At 36.0% G+C, this 24,738-nt stretch overlaps 1 protein-coding gene across 4 annotated transcripts in view; it reads right to left on the reverse strand.

Annotated features, from left to right (window-relative positions):
- Nucleotides 1-579: 579 nt before the first annotated feature.
- LOC106070948 (glucose-6-phosphatase 3-like) overlaps nucleotides 580-24,738 on the reverse strand; it is a 35,129-nt gene continuing 10,970 nt past the window's right edge. For all 4 annotated transcript variants that reach the window (XM_056045495.1, XM_056045493.1, XM_056045497.1 and 1 more), the window contains 4 exons: nucleotides 23,670-23,754; nucleotides 19,528-19,646; nucleotides 5,988-6,230; nucleotides 580-2,521 (listed from right to left, as the gene is read on the reverse strand). In XM_056045495.1, coding sequence (XP_055901470.1) covers nucleotides 2,295-2,521; nucleotides 5,988-6,230; nucleotides 19,528-19,646; nucleotides 23,670-23,754 — 674 coding nt within the window. In that variant the 3' untranslated portion in view covers nucleotides 580-2,294. The remainder of the gene's footprint in view (nucleotides 2,522-5,987; nucleotides 6,231-19,527; nucleotides 19,647-23,669; nucleotides 23,755-24,738) is intronic.

Here is a 24,738-nt window from a genome sequence, read left to right on the forward strand (position 1 = left end):
AGTTAGCTTTCAATATGCTTATAATATACTAGATTTATTATAGTTTGCTAGAGGATATATGACTAATAACTACTACTATTGTCATAAGTAAAGAATAATGTTTATTTGCAACAAAAAAAAAACAACATCACAAAGCAAACGTTCTCTAAAAAATCTACCTCCACACTGAACCAGTTCATAACTTTACAATCATATCCTCATGTCCCCCCAGACAAAATTCATACCATGTGACATTAGCACACACCACTCAGTCCTGACATAAACCATTACTTACTAATAAAAAAAACAACTTAACTCTTTGACTCCGGTATTACTTCGGAATTAATTTCCACTTTTGGACGGAATTAATTTTTCCGCCATTTCAGAGTGCGCTACTTTGCTTCAATATAACTTGTATAACTTTTTTATTTATTATTGGAAAATAATAAATATGATATAGAATTAAAGTGAAATGGATGCTCTTTCCATTTCTTATGTTTTCTAGTTTGCAAATGATGTTGTTTTTGTAATTTTGGGTGTTTGAATATAAAAATTAAAAATGAAAAACTCACCAACTGACATTGAAAATCCATTCAAGTGCATGTTTAAAGAAATTTATTGTTCAAATTAAATCCAAATAGCTTTTTTTCTCATTCTTATCCATTTGTTTACAGAACACCATAGAAGAAACAGCAATAGATGCAAAAAATAATAAACTAAAACTAATAATCCAATGTCACTACTTTAACGAAAAAGCCCATAAAAAAAGCAACACACTTGGAACAAAACACTTTTACCCTAAAACTAGTCAAACTGTACAGCATATATATATTTATAGTATTTTCTTCTAAAGTTCTTCATGTACTTAGTATATAAATATTCCTTCTAGTTGTGATATTCATGGAAGCAGTCAATATGAATGTGTGGGTTCGACTCCCATCCAGCGCAAACATAAACCGTTCTCCCTGACCTACAGTGTTTACATACTCTGTCTTTCTTTATAATTATAGGTCTCCATTCTCTGAAAATGGATCTTATTCTAGCAGGGGTGTTCAATTTAATCCTATGACCTATGGTCAGCACAGCTATTTATTTTGCTGACAAGACTATCAACAATGTGATTGTCAATGAAAAAAACAACATTCCAGCTCAATAGATGCAGTGCTGCTTAAGTATAGGTTGACAACCCAATTTCTTGGTGGAACACATCTGAAATTGATCTATTTCAGTGCCTAGATGATAGATCTAGAGATCTACCTCTATCTGATTAGATTTAGATCTAGATGATGTAGAGACAGCTAAACTATAATAGTTCTAGATCTACATTGAACATTAGCTGGGGGTGGAGCTGCTTCATCAGCTGATAATCATCATTACTAGACCTAGCCTCAGGTCTAGATCTATAAATTAATTTACTAGATCTAGATCTATATAATTAGATTTATCAATATCACCATCAGATGAAACAAAATCACGGTCATCTGAATTACTATACTTCTTTATCAAAAAAATATTTAGATCTACAAAGTTTATATGGCCTTGGTTGAAGCTCCATGTAAAAAAAACACGCACACAGAAAAAATAAATGTAATCTCTTTACAAACTTCGTACAAAATAAAAACACGATGAAGGAAATTTATGGATGTTTAGCAAAGGGAAACTATTCTAGATAAAAAATTAAGAAATAAAAAACAAGAATTGGAGAAATAGAAACAAAAAAAAATAAATTTGAAATAGCCAATGCCCCCAGCGTTGGTCCGACTTTATTCCCCTTTTTTAAAATCAACGTCCTGTGCATTGTTGCGGAGCCAAAGAGTTAATCTACTAATATAGTCAAAACGACACAAAAGATGAAGAAAAACATTTTCTTCTATAAGCTAGGACAAATTCATACTGGTACATTTTCATTCCTACTGCCATTAGAGCATTAAAAAAAAAGGTTGTCGGCATAATCAAGAAACACCATTGCCTTGTAGTCAACAATCAGGTCAACACTTGAGACTTATAATAGTTTTGAAAATCTATAATTTATAAAATGAAGTAAAGGAAAAGATTTCTAACACAGCTAGTTTGACTAGTATAACATTTTCACAATGCATTGCAAAATAATGCTAAATACAATGTATACAAACTGGATTGTACAGAATTCTTTTAAGCATTTGATGTTTTAACATTACCCTGGCTTGTTAAGTTACACCAGATTCTGCCCAGACTCCAGAAACAAAAAATGAAAGAAGTGATGGCTCATCCATTATCTTTGAAGACAAAATATGTAAATGCATATTTTATTGTTCATAAGAAATCACAATATTTGGTCAAAATAAGCTAAATACAACTGGAATTCCTGCAGCAACAACAAATGTCAGAAACAAATGTTTAAAAAAAGCTTCAACATAAAAGAGTACAATATTATGAATATTTAACTTCAACCTATCTCCTGCATGGAGCATCAAAACAGCAACCAGAACTTGTAAAATTATTGTTTTTTGGCTTCTACAGGTCAGTTTTTTAAACTGGCAACAAAACACTGCTAGTCCTAGACCTGAAATATAAAGATCAAATTAAACAATATTGTCATCTAGACAAATTCAAATCATTTACTGCCATACACCTTGGAAAATCCATATAGGGAAAATATGAAAAATAGAAGTGTAGCCAGGATAATTCTCAATATAAAAAAAATTTCAAATATGTAAAATTGTGGTAAAAATGTCTCTATTAAACATTTGTAAATGACAATAAATAAATCTGAGTAAACAGTGGTATTTGATAAGTAATATTTAGGAAAGTCTGGGTACCATTTTTTTTATCATATGTATTTTAAACAGCATTTCAATATTTCAGTGAGTATACCTACAAAATAAATACATAATTTTAAAAATTTTGATTTTTTTTTTTTTTTTAGAATCTAATGAGTTCATTTGGCATTTTACAATAATTTTTAAATTGATTTTTATCATTAATTTTTTTAATGCTTCACAAATTTTATAATGATTTTAAAAAAATAATTAAATTTACAATGTATAATTAAAAAAAAACATTTTGATTTATTTTTTAAAACTGCTATTTCAACCCTTTTCTATATTAAGCATGATTACAGATAGAGTTTGTGTTTTTATAAAAACTCAGATGCAACCCTCAAAAGATCTGGATACCCATGGATCATCTGTTTGGTAAGCAATGCAGGAAAAAAGGTTTCAATATTTACAGCATAAAGATATGAAGCTATGAAGTACCAACTATCAAAAGCACTATTCTACTTCACTAAACAGAGGTATATGGGGCTCCATCCTAAAAAGTATATTGCTGCTGAAAACAGCAGCAGATGGTATTCCTGCAGAAGCCATTCAGGCTGGAAAGCATGCCCTAATCAAGCCACTCCACAAACTGCTAAGTTTGTGCAGGGAGCAAGGAATGGTCCCCCAGGAATTGAAGGATTCCAACAAATAAAGGCAACCACTCCAACTGTGTATAGAGGCATTTCACTCCTTAGCATAGTTGGAAAGGCCTATGCTAGAGTAATACTGAAATGGCTGCAGATCTTGGCAGAATGAGTTTACCCAGAATGGCAGTGTGGCTTTAGGGCCGGTAGATCCACAACAGATAGGATTTTCTCCCTGTGGCAAATTACAGGAGAAAAGCAGAGAACAAAAGCAATCACTGTATATAGCTTTTATTGACTTGATCAAGGCGTTTGACCTTGTCAGCAGGTCCGGCCTGTTTGCCATATTAGAGAGAAATAGCTGTCCAAACAAGCTACGGAAACTAGTGTCAGCTTTTCATGAAAATATGCAGGGCAACGTACAGTTTGACAGTTCCACCTCTAGGCCATTCTCCATCAAGAGCGGAGTAAAACAAGAATGTGTTCTGGCTCCAACACTATTCAGAATCTTCTTTTCAGTGTTACTCACTAACGCTTTTAAATCCCTGGAAGATGGAGTATATATCCACAGTAGATCCAATGGAAAGCTATTTAATCTGGCATGCCTTAAAGCCAAAACGAAGAGACTGCGTATCGATTAGGGAACTGCTGTTCGCAGATGATGCGGCACTCATATCTCATACACAAGAAGGATTGCAGAGGCTTGTGAATGCTCTGGCAGCTGCTTGTCAAGAGTTTAGCCTTACAATAAGTCTCTCCAAGACCGAAATCCTGACACAAGATGTCGCACAAATACCAGCAATACATTTTGGAAATCACACACTTACAGTGGTGCAGGAATTCACATACTTGGGAACAATAACCAACAACCTAGATTTAGACATTGAGCTGACAAAAAGAAAAGAAAGGCTTCTGCAGCAAAGGCAAAACTCAGCGTGTGTGGAAAAATACCAAATTGACTAAGACAACCAAAATCCTAGTCTACAATGCCTGTGTTCTGAGCACACTTCTTTATGATAGTGAGAGTTGGGCAACTTACATGCATTAAGAACACAGATTAAATAGCTTCTACCTTTGTTGCCTGTGACACATAATGTGCATCTCCTGGAGGGATCATGTCTCCAACCAGGTCGTTCTGAAACCAGCCAATATGCACAGCATCTATGCTCGTTTTACACAGAGAAGACAACGCTGGTTCGGTCATGTCACTCGCATACCAGATGGAAGAATCCCCAAAGACATACTATAAGCTGAGCTTGCAGAGGTAGTCAGACCAGAGGGCCGCCCAGACTATCCTACAGAGATGTCTGTAAGTGAGACATGAGAACCATGGGCATCGAACAAAGTATGTGGGAGGAGACAGCCCAAGACAGCATGAAGACAGACTGTACAAGCTGGTACGAACTTCGCCGAGTGCAAAAGAATTGAAGCTGCATCAGTCAAGAGAAACAAGAAAGCTGCCCTGTCAACTAGCCCTAAGTCGGATGCATATACATGCATGAACTGTGGCAAACTCTGCCGCTCCAGAATCGGCTTGATCAGTCACACCAGATTCTGCCCAGTCTCAAGACGAAACCAAAGCCATTGATTCACCTGGGCGCATCCATTGTCTTCCGAGACACAAGGAGCCATTTAAATAGAGGTGGTGTGTGGGGCTTCATCCTAAAAAGTATATTGCTGCTGAAAACAACCAAAGAAATCAGGGAAAAAAACTTTTTTTTTTCTTAAAAGTAAAAGAGTTTTTGACACAAAGTATGATGAAACAAAGTGGTTAAAAACTGAAAGAAAGCTACTTAGCTCCTTTAGTGACCAGGTAGTGGACAATCATAGAAACATGCAGTGTGAGGACACACTTACACAAGTTTCCAACCACTATTATAAGGGAAGCATTGCAGTGGAAACAAGACAAGAGAATGGAAGTGTGGACATCTAAGGAGTACCTGGCAATAGAAAATAGAGGATCCAGGTGGGCCATATATTTACAGGGGTGACAGAGTAGATGTAAGTATTAGGCTTGTCTTCGAGCCTGAAGATAAATGAGGAATGCAGTATTTCTCTTGGGACTGCGACCTACATATCTGCCACATCCAGCTCATATAACCATTTTCTGCTGGTGGTCAATTTAGATTTTCTTTTTGCTGTCTACATCTGTCCTTAGCAGTGGATTTTTTTTTTACTCAAATGTGTATCCTGTGGCCTTTGTAAATGACCTCCAGCTGTCTTGGTCTAAAGCTGCTTGCAGCCAGGTGCTCTCTTCTATGTCAGTTAAAGCAAGTTGGAACCTAAGCTGGTCTTTTAAGTATTTCTGAGGGGCATCTCTGTTACATCTACCACCTTTCAGCTCACTAAAAAGGACTGTTTTGGCATACGTTTGACCCCAAATGGGATACATGCCTGCCCAGCGTAGTTATCAGTCAATAAGAAGTCCCTCTATACTGTCCATAATGGTGTATACAAGGATATCGCTGTTTGTAGTGCGGTCTTGCCACCGCATGTCCATGATAGAGTGCAAGCATCTTTGGTGAAAGAGTTCAAGTATTTGGATGAGGTATTAGTAACAGCCAATGTATATCAACTTAAATAACATGCTTGTAATATGAAACTAATTTAAAAAAAAACAACCAACCTAATAAACAGGAGATGTCCCTGACAATACAATAGAATAATGTTTTATCTAGATGGACCCATTCTTGAAAAGCACACCACTTTGTGGCTGAGGCCAGAGACCAGAATGGATCTATTCCTACCAAATTTAAGAGCAAATAGGTCATGGTGGCAATAAAGGCAAGTAAAAATGATGTGAGGAGATAAAATGGAAGCTGCAGTGCAGATGTGGCCAATGAATTCATCACCATTCCTAGAAGAATACCTAGGAAAAAAAAAATTAAGAAAAGGATTAACACAAATGCAATTGACTTTCCTAGAAAAAAAAAAGAAAAAATTTAATACTTAGTAACAACAAAATGCAATCTATATCCAAACATATAAAAATAAAATACTATTAACATCCCTAGCAGAATATGTAGTGAAACAACACAAAAAAAGCTTTTGTGAAAAATTGTATGTGGCCCTATGGGTCCATTGTTTGGAAAGCCATGTAAATCAAAAGCTTCGAACATGAGGGTAAAATAACAATTTAATGTAGCATTTTGCTTTTGATAGACGAATGTCACTAGTGACCTAATTGTTAATGTTAAGCACTAAGTATACAATTGGGTTAACGAATCTGTCACTTCATCTCCTGCCATTTATACCCTAAACTAAATTCATTTTTTGACCCCTCTCCTTACATAAAAATCTACAACAAATAGAGAACTATCAAAGATTAAGCCGAAAATATTTAAAATGGATAGGTTAAGAGTTTTAAAGTTTTTAGCATGGTGATGGCGGAAGTAGCTTTGTGAAGAAATCTAAAAATATATGTAAAGACCAAGGTGAGGTGGAAATAGTGAAAATCTTAGAGATAAGATAAAGATAATTAGAAGGATGATGCCACTTATATCTTCTTATATTCATCTTTCACTTCTTATCTTTATTTGTCATCAATTCAAATATCAGGGGATGAAGTGACCTGACGATGGGTTAACAAAAGTTACAAGAAAACTTCATGTGTTGTGGCTTAAGGGCAAACTAGAAGAGGCCAGTAGGCTAAGATATTTCCTTTGGTACAAAAGAAAAGGATGATTAAATGAATCACTAATTCACTGGACGTTCCTTCTTTCTTCATTGATTGATTACTCTTTTCCCCACCTTGACTTCATCACTTTGGATATGGGTACGTCAATCTTAACCTTGTGATAACTTTTTAGTTAATCAAATCAATGCTGATTAGGGGTGCACCGGATAGTACTTTTTGATATTCGGCTGGAGCCGAATATTGCTGGATAGTAAAATATGATATTCGGATGGAGCCAGGAGCCGAATACCTACATGTCTTGTGTTGCTGAACATTTTGCAAAACTGTTAAATAACATACTTATATTCGTAATAACTGTTTTCCTTTTATTTACCTACCTTATTGCTTTAAACTCTGTTAATGATTGATGCATTAAAGCTTAACAGTATTTATAAACAGATAGGCCTATCACGACCTAATCTGTGTAGCATGAGTGTGTGTGTATGTACGAGTCCACCAACTGTAAAGGGGTGTGTGTGTGGCATGGACAATGTAAAATACGTAAATACATATTGAACTATATTTACTAATGTAAATCTCTCAAAGGTAAAGTGCAATCTGGCTTGCATAGTGTTCGGATGTAGTGTTCATGAAGTTCAGACCAACAACTAGTCGTCGGGCTTGTAATTAAAAGTCCAAGGACTGCTTCTGGCTTCAAGGGCTTAATACTGATAGTAACTGTTAGTTAATAGTTGGAATCTGAAGTGTTGTAGGTCAATATTTATTGTTTTAGATTAATTCATTTGCAGTTAACGATACTTTATTAACCTATTTATAGCTTGAACCTTAGATGATGCATGATGCCGAAGCATAGATTAAATTGTAGTCTGGTCTATTATTGACATCTATGTTTAAATCTACAGTTCTATATATCTAAGAGCATAAGGCAAAGTAAATAGAGAAGAAAAAAAAACTCATCCACACCCTCAACAGATTTTAACAACCTGGTCAGATAGACGATAGTCCTGGTGTAGTGTGTATAGTTGATGGTGTTGACCCTCACGTTTTTTTTCCCCTCGAGCATACGCATTAGTGTTGAGTGGTCAGGCAAAAAAATAACACATTGGCATGGTCAGTTAAGCATGTAGATAAATTATACCTGTACACTAGTTACAGAGGTCAGGTGTTTCTTAACACTCCAGCATATTTTTTCTTTGTTTTCTATATCTAATTGCAGTGCTTTGGATCAATTTCTTTTAAACTTTACTATAAGGTTTTCCGTTATATAATAAGTCAATAGAATTAAACAATGAAATTAGCTTTCTTTCTAAAGGTTTTAATATAACGGCTAAAAATATGCACACACACACATCTCTGTTTTATTTTATTTTGCAAAGTATGTAAGAAACATCTTCCATAATTATCAGGCCTACTTATTTTATCATTGTTTCTGTAATACAAAAGCATGGAATTAAGCTCCTGGGTGTAAAAAGTCGTCCTGGACTGATACACAGTGGCTAAGTATGCATCATAAGTTTTAAAAAAAAAACAGTAATAAGGAGTTACCTGACACTGTCAAATTCTTAAGAATATCGTCATCAAATCAAGACACTCAAGGCGGGAGTAATATTCAAGTTAACACGTTAGGAAAAGAGATTTGTATCCAAGTAAGCAAACTAGACATTCATGAAGAGGTGTGGCCTTTTGGTCCAGCCACATGTTTAGATTTTTCTCCAAATAAGCAAACTCATTGTTCGGCTACCCCTGTAGAGGTGTGGCTTGAAATCCAGCCTCTAATTAAGTTTAGCTACCAAGTAAATAAACTCAGTTCTCTCGCTTGATCTCTAGAGAGTACCTATATCCATCAAATTTGACTTGGTGGTCACCTGTCTCGCTTGATCTCTAGAGAGTACCTATATCCATCAAATTTGACTTGGTGGTCACCTGTCTATCAATTAACTCAATGTGATGGGCTAAACAAATAAAAGGGGGTGGAAGTTGTTCACCTCTACCCTTGTTACATGTGTAGAGGTGTGGCTTGAAGTCCAGTCCCCACCCTCTAATAAAGATTCTTCTCCAAGTAAATAAACTCAGTTCCCTCATAAGGTGTGACCTCTAGACAGTGTCAGCATGTTGACATCTGGCATAATGTGGTCACCTGTCTATCTATGAACTCAATGTTATGGACTAAACAAACAAAAGAAGGGGGGGGGGCTGTTCATCTCTACCTCTGGACATCTAGACAAATGTCTGGTCAGCATGACATAGTTAAGGAATATTACACATTAACTAGCCCACTCAAAGGTCAAGACAAAATTTTAAAATGTGCCAGCCATCACTGCTATGTATGTAATGTGAATTGTTAAGTTTTATTTCTATTTAGATGAACACGCCTTGTCTTTGTACTAAAAGATGGTGCATAGTCATAGTTTTAAAAGCATATTCTTTTATTTGAAACATAAACGTTAATGTATTTTAGAACTGACATTACTGAATCATTTCCTCTTTATGAATATTGGCGGGTTTTTATTGACATAGAGATTTAGTTTGACGTCATTCGACGGTTCCCTTCACTAAGTATTAAACTTCTTGTGCCTTTCGTCTGCGTTGTTTAGTTATTTAAGTGTTTGGCGTATCTGGAAAAGACTTAGCGTGGAGGCACCTAACAATAATGCTATAACTTAGCCAAATAACCTCAACGAAAGGATTATAAAATAATAAAATAATCAAAAAAGAAACTAGAACTACACTAATCACATCACAAGCATCCTTGTTTTCATCTCTAATCATCGGCCATCTTACTTCCTCTCTTATTTCATGTCTCTGTCCTGTGTCTCATGGTGCGCAGTCTCACACCTAATGACAGCATGCATTGTAGAGTCATAACACTGCCCCCTCCTTAAAACTGTTCGACTCGAACAAAGTTTGCTCCGCCATGATAAAGATGAAGCCCATCTACCTGAACAACCTTGAAGCTAGACTGTGGACTCTTCTGAATTCGATAGACCACATCGTTGATCCTTTTAACGACACAATAGGGACCTTCCCAGTCTCTATGGAGTTTAGGGGATCTACCTTTTCTCCTCTGGGGGTTATATAGCCATACCAGATCGTTTTCCTGAAACCCTGAGGCCTTTGGACGTCTATCGTATCTAGTCTTTATTAGATCGCAGTTATTCTTCATTGTCCCACGAAGCAGAGAATGTGTTTCCTCCAGACGCCGTCTAAGATCGTTGACATACTCAGTAGCAAGGACTGGTGTGTCTCTCGGAAGTCCAAATAGCAGATCACTTGGTAAACGAAGTTCCCAGCGGAACAACATCTTTGCAGGGGTATATGTAGTGTAGTCATTCATCATCATTGGCCTCCTTCAGTCGTAGAACGACTATGGTTCATCTCAGAGCACACTTCCTCATGTGGCTGTGGAGCCCTATTTTGTAGTAGAGCAATGGATAGAACTCCTGTAGAACATCAGGAACACTGGAATGTATGCATCCCAGTTGTCTTGTTGATCATCTGTGACCTTCGACAAGTATTGTTCTAAGGTACAATTGAACCACTCTACCATTCCATCTGACTGCGGGTGTAGTGGTGTAGTGCGAGTTTTATTGATGCCAAGCACCCGGCACATTTCCTGAAATACTCTAGATTCAAAGTTCCTGCCCTGATCGGAGTGTAGCTCCATAGGGACACCAAATCGACTGATCCAGTTCTCTACACGCGTTTCTGCTACCGTTGTTGCTTTTTGGTTAGGTATCACATACGTTGCAGCCCCGGGCACCATTCCTCTATATCCTCTCGGTATCTGAACCAGTAGAATCTTCGGCGAACCTTATCGAGGGTCTCATTAACACCCTGATGAGATCCACTGGTACCAATGTGAATTTCCTGCAGCACCTCAGACACTCTGATTTTTGGTAATATAAGCTGAAAACGCCTCGATGTGCCGTCAACGGATTCCCAGACCCTTCTTAGGACACCATTAAGGATGGTTATTGAGTCCCATTGAGCCCAGTACGCTTTCGTGGCAACCCCTTTCTCAGAGATGTGCTGCCATTCGGGCCGTTGTCCATTCTCCTTCCATAGCAGAATGGGAGCCAGATCATTATCTTCCAACTGGTCCTCTCTAATTTTTTTCCTCTGACCAGGATCTGGTAACATCTACTCCTAGACGACAACACTAAATTTCTTTTTCTTCTGCCTTCACGCAGTGCCTGCACTCCATTTTGCATGGTCTTCAAGGCAATGCATCGGCATTCTGGTGAATCAGTCCCTTCCTGTGTTCAGTCTCAAATTCATAACTCTGCAACCGTTCAACCCATCTTGCCACCTGTCCCTCTGGATTCTTGAAAGATAGTAGCCATTTCAAGGCTGCGTGGTCAGTTCTCAGTTTAAACCTTTGTCCATAGAGATATTTATGAAAAAGTTTAATTGAATCAACTACAGCCAACTATTCACGTCTCGTAACACAATAATTCATTTCAGACTTTGACAACCTTCTACTAAAGTAAACTACGACCTTTTCGTTTCCATCAATGCTCTACGATAGCACAGCACAGATCCCCGTACCGCTTGTGTCTGTATCCAGAATGAATGGTATACCCGACAGTGGGTATGCTAACATCGGCCTCTTTTAACTTTTTCAAACGCCTCCTGGCATTCTATTGTCCATGTAAACTGTTCTGTCAGTTGGTGAAGAACTCCTGCAATCTAAAGAAGCCTGGAACAAAGCGTCGGTAATAAGTACAAAGGCCCAGAAAACTTTTTAGTTCCTGTACACTTTCAGGGACAGGCCATTGCCTAATCGGTTCACTTTTGTCTGGATCCATGCTTATACCTTCGCTTGATACGACATGGCCCAAATATTTTACTTCCTTCTTGAATAGGTCACACTTCTTGGGGTTGATCTTCATGCCCGCACTTCTAATCCTGTGAAACACTTCTCTCAAATTATTCAAATGTTCATCAAATGTACTCCCAAGTACGATAATGTCATCAAGATATACCGGACAAGTATTCCAGTTAAGACCTCTCAAGACTTGCTCCATCAATCTCTCAAAAGTGGCTGGTGCATTGCATAGGCCAAATGGCATTACCTTAAATTGCCATAGGCAGCTTCCAGCTGCAAAGGCCATCTTTTCTTTATCCTTTGGGTGCATCGCTACCTGCCAATATCCGCTTTTGAGGTCTAGAGTCGAAAAGATTTTTGATCCGGCAAGAGTGTCCAATGTGTCATCAATACGGGGAAGAGGATAACTTCCTGTGTGACATTATTCAATGCCCGGTAATCTACACAAAACCGCAAAGTCCCATCTTTCTTTTTAACCAACACAACTGGTGAACACCACGGGCTGTTGGATGGCTCGATGACCCCATGTTGTTTCATACGTTCCAGCATATCGAGGGCTTCTTGCTGTTTTGCCAGCGATAGACGACGTGGTGGTTGTCGAATGGGTCTGGCATTTCCTGTATCAATACTGTGTTGTACAAGGTTTGTCCTCCCGCAGTCATTCTCATCATTGGGCATAATGTCCATAAATTCCAAAATAAATTTCTCAGCCTTGTTATATTCTTCCATCGAAAGACTTTCTTATCTGCTCGTAACTTTTTTTCCTGCGAGTAAAGATTCATGACTCTCACTGGGACCTTTCTATCATCAACACTGACCACTAACGTCTTACCTACAGCCAGCCTATTCTCTATCCTCTCACTGTTTCTACGAGTTTTGTGCTGATCGTTTCACAATTTCCTTCAATCTTTCCCCAAATTATACATTCCGATTGTGCTGGTATAGTCGTATCTTCTACCAACAAAATTTTTCTCACTAGACCCTCTCTGGTATCCTCCTCAAGTAATGGAATCTCCATGTTAGCATATTGTATAGTACCATTTGCCATGTTTAACGACAACCCGAATGCTTGCATAAAATCCAAACCAAGGATACACTTGTCGGTCACATTGGCGACAAGGAAATCATGATTGAATGGTTGGGTTTGAATTTTGAAGTTTTGTCTAACCTGTCCTAACACTGGTATTAGTTCACCGCTGGCTGTTTTCAGTGTATAACCGTTTGTTTGTATCATTTCCTGATCTCCAATATAATCGAGTCGAATTATTGACAGAGATGCTCCAGTATCCAAAAGAAAAGCACAACACCCGCGGCCGATCTTTCCTTGTACCTTTAAACTTCTATTTCTTCCCAACACTGTGACTAAATAACCATTTTTGGAGCCTCTGTATACCGTGCTGCCTGTCTCCGCTCCCTGAAACCGGCAAACATTAGTTTTCCCGGTTGCTGTTCAGCCTTTCCTGTGATTGGCGTTCACGACCCCGAAACACTCTGGTACAATCCCTTAGCATATGACCAGGGGTGTTGCAATTCCAGCAGCGAAAGTGTGTTCTATTTGTCTATTTGATATAGGGTCGCCGTTCGTCTCTTCCACCACTCTTCTGACCAGCCGTGCAAGATCCTCTTCCTGGGGTCGTCTTTCGTCTATAGCCTCTCCCACCAGTCTTCGTACCAGCTGTGTAGGATCCTCCTCCCGAGCATATATCGTCCGTCTGTAATGAGTGGCCTTCACTGAATCTCTGGCCGCTTCGGATGGCTTTTTTAAAGTTCTGCATTTCGCACTCCATCTATGAAGGCATCTGTAACAATAACATCCAAAAATTCTGGTGTTGCCAATGGATAAGACAAACGGGCAAGACGCTCAATATCTGCCGCTAATTCCTGTAGTGTCTCTCCACTCTTCTGCTGTCGACTTTTCAATTGTATTCTAAACACTTCCTGTAAGTGTTCATCGCCGTATCACAGTTCCATTGTTTTGACCATGGCATCGAAGTCCGTCTGGTCCTTCATAGTCTGTAACAATTCGGCTGCCTTGCCTCTGAGTGCCATCACCAAACTAGTTGCTTTCTCTGCCTTTGTATTCCATCTGTTGACTTTGGCCGCCGCTTCAAACTGCAATCGGTACACCGACCAAGAAAAAGAACCATCAAACACCCTCGATTTAGTCTTCCTAGTCATTTCATTCACAGTTGCCCCCGCATCTTGTTTCTTTTCCAGCTCCGCCTTCATTTCACTACGAAGTAGTTGCATTTTAGAATTGAAATCCTCTACCATTTGGGACCTTAGCTCTGTTACATCATTTCTTAATTGTTGTTTGGAGTCGTCTATATCCTTCTTCAATTCAGTCACGAATGATTTTATAGAGCTCAGTTCATTACCCATTTCTTTTTTAAGTTCATCCTTTAATGATTTCATGTCTTCCTTCATTGAGTTTCCTATGTCAGTATTTGTTTTGCCTTGTTCTTGTATCATTTTCCAAAGCTCCATCATAGTCGGTTCTATTTCAAACTCATAGGTCTCCGGGTCCTATTCTTCCTCTATCATGCTTTGCCTAAGAAGCTCCATTAGTGCCTCCTTGTTGCCGCTCACCTTCAGCTCTCTACCTCTGAGTTCATGTCTAAGTTCTGGTAATGACAGCTGAATAAGTGTTAAATTAGACGCCATCCTATATCAAAACGTTGATCAACTAAAACCAAATCTTATGTTGATTTACCCGAAAATGGAATCGTTCAATGTCTTGTACATAGATCTAGACCTTCTTCTCCCCTTTCGTTGAGGATCCCACTTCTGACACCAATTGCTATAACTTAGCCAAATAACCACAACGAAAGGATTATAAAATAATAAAATAGAATGTTTAATAATCAAAAAAGAAACTAGATCTAGAACTACACTAATCACATCACAAGCGTCCTTGTTTTCATCTCTAATCAGCGGCCATCTTACTTCTTCTCTTATTTCATGTCTCTGTCCTGTGTCTCATGGTGAGCAGTCTCACACCTAATGACAGCGTGCATTGTAGAGTCATAACACTTAATAGAAATATAGGTACTACGGTGTAGTTTTTACTATCCGGCCAACTATTCAGCAGTGATATTCAGCCGAAGGCGAATATCGCTGAATAGTGAAAAATTGTTAAATATTCGACAGAAGCCGAAGCAACTATCCGGTGCACCACTAATGGTGACATGAGCCCTTGTCTGTTGTGATTTCATATTCCCTATATAAGTTTTCTTTAAAAAGAGTTTAGTTTTTTTCCTCTCTATGGTACATACTATAAATACATTTTTAAAGTTTTAAAATGACTTAATTGAATGAAAACTCAGTTTGCACGTCATTTATAAAATAAAAGTGTTCACTTTCAGAAGCAGCCTAGAAATTGGATTTTAAATGGCACTTTTAGTTTTAGAGAACTAAACCTGACAGAGTTGCCAATAGACAGTTTACACAAAACTACATTTTAGTAGAACCCTTAGGAAAACAATATAAATTACAAAATCTTACTGTCACAGATGCCAATATAGATTTATTTGTATATTTCACATTTAAAAGCTTATGTGTAAATAGAAATATAAACCCTTGACTGAGCCTCAGGAATTACCCCACAAATCTAGATCCTTAACAGAGCCTCAGGTTTTACCCGAGACGTAATTATGATGTTGCAAATCTATTGGTTGATTTGAAAATAAATAAAGACATTTTTTTAAAAGAGTTAGCGCCAGAGAATTGACGAGGGAAAAAGAAGGCCAGTCGAGGAAAGAATGTCCTAGTAGATAGTCACGTTTCTAAGAGCTCTGATTTAAAGCCTTTGTAATGTGGTTTTTTGAGCTTGTTGATCTGTAACTTGTACATAAGCTGTACTTACGTTTTATATTTAAATAAAGTTCCAGAGTTGTGTTTTTACAAAGAATCTTTTATTGTGAATCCTAGATCGTCATTTATTCAACTATTTTAATTCAAGTAAAATCCCCGGCACCACAACACACATTGTGACATCTTGTGTGCGTCCTGACATCTGGCACTCCGACTAATAAAAGTTTATGGACAACTTCTAACGAAATTTATTCAAGATCTAGGACCAATTTCTAAACTCTTCAAAGGAACTTCATTCTTATTTAACGGAGGACAGAATTTTTGTGTTTAACAGGTCAGTTGGTTATCGATAATTCTTTTATAAAGATTTTCGTTAGAGTTACGTCTAACTCACGAAATCTATTATTATATGTAATTGGCAAAAGGAATAAGACCAATATACAAAATAACTGGCAATATAAAAGACCAGTAAAGCAAATAACTGGCATTATAGTCATTATAAAGAAGACCAGTAAATAATCATTTGTCTGGCACAAAGTAAACAGAAGACCAGATTTAACCAATTGTTAAACCAGTAAAAAAAGTACTCGGCTCAATAGATCTATATATCAAAGCTTACGACTCCAGTAGTACCTCTACTGTAAAACAAAGTTCTACTTCATAGCCAGTTACGGCATAACTAACATTGATTTGTTATATTCAAAACGTTACTATATTTCTACATTCCAAGTTGGTATATTTTTCAACATGTCTCAAAGACAAGAACACAATAATGGTTAGAATTATTTGACATAGCTAAAGAAAAACAAGTACCTAAACCAGATGAATGGGTTCATCGACAGGAAGAAAAAGAATATCAAACAAAGATATGTCAAGAAGATAAAGAAGCAGAAAAACAAAGAGAATATCATGCAAAAGAACATTGTAACATGACTTTAACAATAGACATAATAGGTGAAGCCATAGCTTTAGCAGAAAAACTCAATATCCCTTCACATGAACGAGAAAGATGGTTTGATAATAAATTAGCTGAGATAGACAGAGAAGATGACAAAAGACGGCAAGAAGAACTAAAACGAGAATTATTAAAATTGAAAAATACCGAATTCAAAGCTGAACAAAAGAATGATGCAACATTAACAAGAATATACCAGAAAGCTCAATTAAGAGAGCGTACAGCATATCTTGAAGATGGATTTCTCAAGAAGTATATTTTCCGCAAGTACAATGTAATTGAACAAATATATGTACCACAGAAGTACAGACAACAAATAATCAAAGCCAAGCATGAGTTTTATGAAACCATACATATGAGTGTAACAAGTACTAAGAAGAGAATAGCCAAAGAATATTATTGGCCTAGCTTGAACAAAGATGTCAAGAAATATGTTAACAATTGTCCAGATTGTAAAAGAGACAATTTTAAAAAGAAGCAAAGTCAAAAGCAATCTAAATCAATCAAAACAAAGAATGAAACAGAATACAAAGTCAGAACCGATAGCAAGGAATCTATGCAGCATGACTCAAGCAAGAATACAGGGACATCACTGCCTACTATATGTACATCCCTACCTGTTACTACGTGTCCATCCCTACCCACTACATGTCCATCCCTACCTGACAATATAAGCCCATCCCTGCCAAGTACTTTCCCATCCCTAAGTGCTGATGATGACTTCATACATCAAGACTTGAATAAGACTGCATCTGCATCAAATACTATGATATGCATTGAACATTTTTGCTACAATCAAGACAAGTCTCAAGAACCAGAAGCAGAAACTAAAGAAACTTATACTCAATCAACTTTGGCTATACCAGACAAAAGAAAAACTTTTCAACTTGACTCTACCACTCATACAAGTATTCCTCATCTGAAAGAATGTGAGTCAACTCAAGAAGCCATTACAACCATGAACATTGGAAGTCAAAGAATATTACAGGAACACATGAAATCAAGACATTTTGCTCAAGGAGATCAAGTCAAATTACTGTTACCAGATTGGAGTAACAAGCTGTTCTACAAATGGCAAGGTCCATTTACCATCACCAGAAAGATTTCCAACCTGCTTTATGAAATCAATGTCAACAAGGTTACCAAAGTATTTCATGTTCATATGTTTGAACATTACCATGAAACAGATAATGAAGTCATCAAAGCAGAAGTTGATAATTTTACAAGCTTAGCAACTATTCCTGAGGAAGAAGAAGAAACATCATCAACACCCATTCCTGAGATAGATGTTTCATTACCAGCATTAAATCAAATTGACATTCCAAAGGTCATCACTCTGGATGATATATCAACATCAAATCAATTTGACATTCCCAAGGTCATCACTATGGATGACATAGCATTACAGAAAGTGAAGGACACTAAAGTGTTTACAGACCATGCAGATTTCTTTACCAGTGTTTCTGAAACATTTTCAGTCCTGCAATTTGAAAGCAACTCAGAGAGCAACAACATTGACAACACCAAGTTTCATCCTCCGTCCACTCAAGGGGCAACTTTTCTTCAGAAAGGAACAAATGAACTTCTTCAACATTGCTGTATCGACCGATTGAACTCAGACATGTTCAGTCATTGCTCTATTGAACATTATAACGCAAAGCATTCTGCTACCATTGTTCTACAGCGTCAAAGTTCATCAACCAGAAAATTGAGTTTTGGTTTCGGACAGTTCTTATTTTCCCCAAACTCAAACGCGGTTCAATCAGACATTATCTGTGAGATCAATATGACATGGAGACAACAGCTTCATAAACTGAAAGATCTTTTCTTCAAGTTTAGAAAAAGCATGCATATATCCTATTATAATAGTACAGATACATGACTTATAATTGAAATTCTTCATTGCTTCACACATATTAAGATTTGTATTACATTTAGTATCATTATTCAGAAGATTGTCATGTATACATCAATTTTTTCTATGTCAATTTTTCATATGCAATATATTTTTCCACGTACACATTTTCACATTAGTACTAACCAAATGAGTTATAATGTCATATTTTAATTTTATCATGAAGCACCATGAAGAGAAGTAACTCATTCAATTCAAGATTTAATTTATTCAAGTATTATGCTTTGTACAACTTTTGATATTGTCTCATTTTCAAAACCACTTGAATAGTGAAACAGGTGTTCTAAAAGTCATCAATAATTTTGTTCTCATATACCTGACACTGCATTTACATTTTTTTTTAATGTTATCTTCAAGTTGACTTTATTTTTCAGAGCATTGTCATATGTTACCTCAACCATTTTTCTATAATTTCATGTATGGTATCTTGTGTATATTTAAATATTTTTAATACATATGAGCATTTCTATTACCATACAAATGCTAAATGGAGGGGGGGGGTAATATGTCACAGATGCCAATATAGATTTATTTGTATATTTCACATTTAAAAGCTTATGTGTAAATAGAAATATAAACCCTTGACTGAGCCTCAGGAATTACCCCACAAATCTAGATCCTTAACAGTGCCTCAGGTTTTACCCGAGACGTAATTATGATGTTGCAAATCTATTGGTTGATTTGAAAATAAATAAAGACATTTTTTTTAAAAGAGTTAGCGCCAGAGAATTGACGAGGGAAAAAGAAGGCCAGTCGTGGAAAGAATGTCCTAGTAGATAGTCACGTTTCTAAGAGCTCTGATTTAAAGCCTTTGTAATGTGGTTTTTTGAGCTTGTTGATCTGTAACTTGTACATAAGCTGTACTTACGTTTTATATTTAAATAAAGTTCCAGAGTAGTGTTTTTACAAAGAATCTTTTATTGTGAATCCTAGATCATCATTTATTCAACTATTTTAATTCAAGTAAAGTCCCCAGCACCACAACACACGTTGTGACATCTTGTGTTGTGACACTTACCTATGATTATTCCTGCACTAACTTGATGTGGGAAGTGTGTTGCTATGAACAAACGTGACAAACATACTGCACACATCATAATCACATAAGTAGCCCAGCATAGAATCTTTAGACCAAAACTGAAAATAGTTTTAAAATAAATAGAGAAACTATATTTGACAAATAGTTAAATATAAAAAATACTTTTAAAAAACAAAGCTTATATTGAGTGATATTGCATCCATTGTTTTGAATCAATCAATTTTTAATAAATATAAAACTAACATTTTTAATAAATATAAGACTAACATTTTTAATAATTATAAGACTAACAATAATAATTTTGTGCAATAGGAAATATTTTTATTAAATTTATTAATTTTTTTTTGTTTAGTGCTTAAGCCATGCACAGTGCACTCTGGACCAACAACTTGGAGAATGTTTCTGTGCTGTCTTTTCAAAACCAAATAAAAAAATAAAATCGCTTCCAATGAGCTATTATAGTAGTTAAAAAAATAAAAAGTATTATGGTCTATTGTTTGTTTGAAAATTTTAGTGAATGACCTAATTCTCTACACAATGCTTATCCCCCCATAGCTTAGTACATTTTCTATAGGTATAAAACAAAATTAATTAATTATGACTAATTGATGAAATAATTGGTTAATGTGTTGACTGATTGAATAATTGTGCAAAGTTTCAACTTGATTAGAGAATGGGAAGTGGTAGTCTCAAATCAAGGAACCAAACCTGATTGCACTGTCTACAGCAGCACGAGAACATGCCAAACAAAGACAAAGGCATAACCCTCCAGACTAAAATCAGACTGATATGCTACTTGGTCAAGGCCACATTCTTGTATGCTTGCAAATCTTGGATGCTGACTGCAGAACCAGAGAGGATAATCCTAGCAGTGTAATTGAGATGCTACAGAAAGATCCTATGTATCACATACAAAGACTGCATCACAAACGAGATTAGAAACAGGATTAATTCAGTGATTAGATCCCATGATGACCTGCTAACTACTGTCAAAAAAAAAAACACAAAAAAAACAAAAACTCTATTGCTATATCACAAGGTCCTCAAGGTGCGCAAAGACATTCCTTCAGAGAACAGTTCCAGAAAAAAGAAGAAGAGGTAGACAGAGAAAGCAATGGGAAAGACAACATAAAATGTCATTAACAATGGCATATTATCAAATAACCAGCAGCAAGTCCATTTCAGTACCTGCTCTCTGCATTTGATTTAGAGGCACTAAAAGGAAAGGGGAAAAGAAAGGAAAGGGGGAAGGGGGTCTCTTACTTCTTAAGAGTTGTTACTCTAATCTTCAGTCTAGAAATCAAGAGTTACCACTATCATCTTGCATGAACCCCATTTCATTTTTACTTGCAGACCAGTCAAGAAGCAGCAACCAGATAAGACAACAGAGCCAAACAAAGATAAAGAATAAGATAACAGGGCAAAACAAAGATAAGGGATAAGACAAAAGGGCAAAACAAAGATAAGTAATAAGACAATATGACATTCAGAGTCTAAAACATCAGCGATGGGGGAAAATATATCTCAATTTTTTGTGTGTGAATTAATTTTCCTTGTTTGATCAGCATGTTGACACTATCTATTTATTGCATAATTAGTATTATTTATGTTATTGTTTATAAAATCAATGCAATTTTTTTGTAGGTTAGAATTGTTCAATCTTTGTCCAAAAATTCTTATTTCTGGAGATGGACATTGATTACAAATGTGTAATCTACTTAATAATGTTGTGAAAATATTTGAGCGTCTTTGGCAAAATGTGATTTTGAATATAGATGGGAAATGAACCGAATACGAACCGAACTCGAACCTCACTTATGACCGAATCGAACTTTGAAACTGCTTGGTATGAACTGAACGAACCCTTCTTATCTTCACCGAACTAATTTTGCAATTTGTACATCCCTTTTTTATATTTTGGTTTAATAATAATAAAATACTAAATTATTTTATTTAAATTCTAATGATTTCATTATCCTTTGAAAACTTGGGAAGGGGGAAACTTTAAAAAAGAAAAAAAAAGGGTCACGCAACGGATTCCCATGGGTTTTTCCATACATGCTGACTCTCCCCTGACCTTGAATTTTCTGAGGTTGTTTGCAATATTTGTTTTGAGTCGATTAGCCTGCCCTGTAAGTAGATCTAGTAATTTTAAAATATTGTCACTTTTATTTGAAATGGCTGTTAGTTGAGAGTAGAATATTTTTGGCTGATTATAGAGTGTAGATATAAATCTACATTAAGTACTTTGTATTTGTTACTGATAATAGAAGCAAAATGAAGTCCACTTATCGTAACGATGTTAGAATTAGTTGTGCAGGTCATAATCTGAACTTAGTTGTTGAAAAGGTTTAGTTCACGATATGATTAAAACAATAAAAGAAGTGGTGGCCTACTTTAAGCACAGTGGAAAAAATCAGGAACTAGAACACACTCTTAAACAGGATATTCCTACTTGTTGGAACAGTCAGTTTTTTCTTCTGCAATCGTTGTCATGTCAGTTAAATCATGTCAAGTCCATTCTTGCTGATGCAAGGCAGTTTGACAAACTTGAGCAACTAAACAATATAAATGAAAAATTGTTAAGTGACATCGTTGAATTTTTGCATCCTTTTCACAAGGCTACTGTGCAACTGTCTCAAGTGCCGACATCCCATAATGTAATGACCAATGCTATTTCATCTTCGGTCTGTAAGATCAATTGTTCAGACAGTGACAGTATGCATGATTTGAAGGCAGCTTTTCTGTCCAGCTTGGGTGAAAAGTATATTATTCACCCACTGCACCAACTTTCAACTATTATTGTGCCATATTATAAATACTTGACTTTTGTGAATGCAGAAGATTGTGAAATTGTTTATTTGGACATGCGTAAAATGGTAGACAAGTTTAAGTCTTCTTCAACACACCAGGTGGAATCAAAGCAGAGACAAATCACATATTGACAGTTTTGGCAACTGCAGCCATTCGGATCAACGGCCTCTTACCAAAAAGAGTAAAGTTGACCCTGAATCGTTTGATTTACTGACAGACTTTAAGATAGCAGTGACTCCATTAGCTAATGCTGATAGTAATGACACAAGACATGAACTTGAAAAATACTTGACACTGCCTGTGACTGATTGCAACACATTGGAATTTTGGAAAGAGAATGACTATGAACATTAGCTTCCAACGATGGCATCGATCGCTAAAAAGTTGTTGGCTATTCCTGCTACAAGTACTGCCAGTGAAGATTATTTTCAGTGTGTGGAGTGACAATGAGTGATCGCACGGCAAGGCTTAACCCAGAATCATTACAAATGCTGACATTTTTCAAGTACAATATGCAACTCTGATTGTTTAACTGACATATCAGATACCATTATATGTTTATAATGTCCTATCATTATTGATCACATTTACTGTTATATATTTTGTGTATATGACTGCAGCAATTTGTAGTTTTAAGTTGCAATAGCTAATATGTTGCAAAGTATTTGTTTTATGTAAAAATTCAAATGAAAGTGTTTTAACTAATAAATTGCATTAAACCGTATAACTTAATTTTGCTATTACATAATTTCATAACATCGAACCGAGCCAAACCCGAAATATACTCGTCATCAAACCCGACTCGAACTTAAATCTGACCGAACCAAACTGGAACTTTAAAAATTGGGTTCGATTCCCATCTCTAATTTTGAAGTAGGAAATACTAATGCCTCTTCTTCAACACCTATCTACCCGTTTCTTCTTGACACACGATTCCTGTCAGCAGACTGATATGTTTTTACAAAAAGTGAATTCATTTTTATTGTTTGTAGCTATTCAATGGCTTCATGGCCTGCAGCATTTAATGTATATAAGTAAATAGAATGTTTTCATTTTCATCATTTACTTGTGTGGCATTAATGTTTCATATTGAGACTATGTTTTTTGTGTACATTATAGCATGTTTTATACTTTTTGAGGGACATCATAAAATTACAGTAAAAAACAAAACAAAATCCTATCTCTTAGCTAATTAGCATAGAATAAAATAACAATTCTCAGTCATTAAGTGTATATATATAGCATGCAGATAAATGACATGCAACAATATCCAGAGCTTAAAAATTAAAAGCTTAAAGTTCAACTACCTTTGAATTTGTTGATAGTACAAGAAATCTGATACTAGAACATACCACACAGCTGAAGTGACCATGGCATGGCCAGAAGGACTACCTGTAAACAAAAAGATAACATAAACAGTTTTCTATAATTTCATCACAAAAAGTATTTTTTATAAATTCCAACATGCTGGATATTGTATATCAACAAAGACAATACAGTATGAAAGTGATCTATCACAACTACAAATAGCTTATATCCAATAGTAACTGGTAATTTATAAAAAAAAACAACAAAACAAAAGAATTTCAATCCCACAAAAGTATTAAAGTGAATAAAATACAACTATTAAATATTTCTGATGGGCAGTGGCATAGCTAGATGCCCTCATGATGCCTTACAAACAGTGAAAAGATGTTTTTATCCAAGATAATATGTATTCAGTGTTAAATTATTGCTAATTTGCAAAAAAAAAAAAAAAAAAATCCATTTTAAGAAAAGATACCACAAAAGAATCTTACATGCTTTCTTGCTGGAAAAAACATCAATTATTTTATACAGATCAATTTTTTCCATTGGACAAAATTGCCAAATTAGTGAGTCTTTGATTAGTCATAGTTGATCTCAATTTTTAATCAACTTTACTTTGGAAAAACTTCACTCGCATGTAGCAACTGTCAGAAATATGTAAATCAAGATAATGATAGTCAGTGGATATTTTCTTCATATAACTCTAGGACTCAACAGCTAGAAGTTTCAGAAGTTCAGAGGCTTCTGAAGTAACTATGGTGACTGAAGCCTCTTTCACTGAAATGAAATTCATTTTGTTAATGTCGCTAGGAGCACTATCAAGATTTATTTTGATCTGGGGATTCAATAGTTGGCAAGATGACAAAACTTCATATGAAATCTGGTTTAAGGAAAAATACATTTCTCAATAATTCTTTCTTATACAGAATCTTCACCTTTTTCGCCTGGCATCTTTTTCTTGTGGCCAATATGTCATTGATGTTCAGTACAAATCCCCAGATTTGAGCACATACTTTTCTAAAAGGTAATACTGACTTCAGCGTTGTCCTACTGACTAGTAGTTAAGAA

Source organism: Biomphalaria glabrata, chromosome 11, assembly GCF_947242115.1.
Source record: "Biomphalaria glabrata chromosome 11, xgBioGlab47.1, whole genome shotgun sequence".
NCBI lineage: Eukaryota > Metazoa > Mollusca > Gastropoda > Planorbidae > Biomphalaria > Biomphalaria glabrata.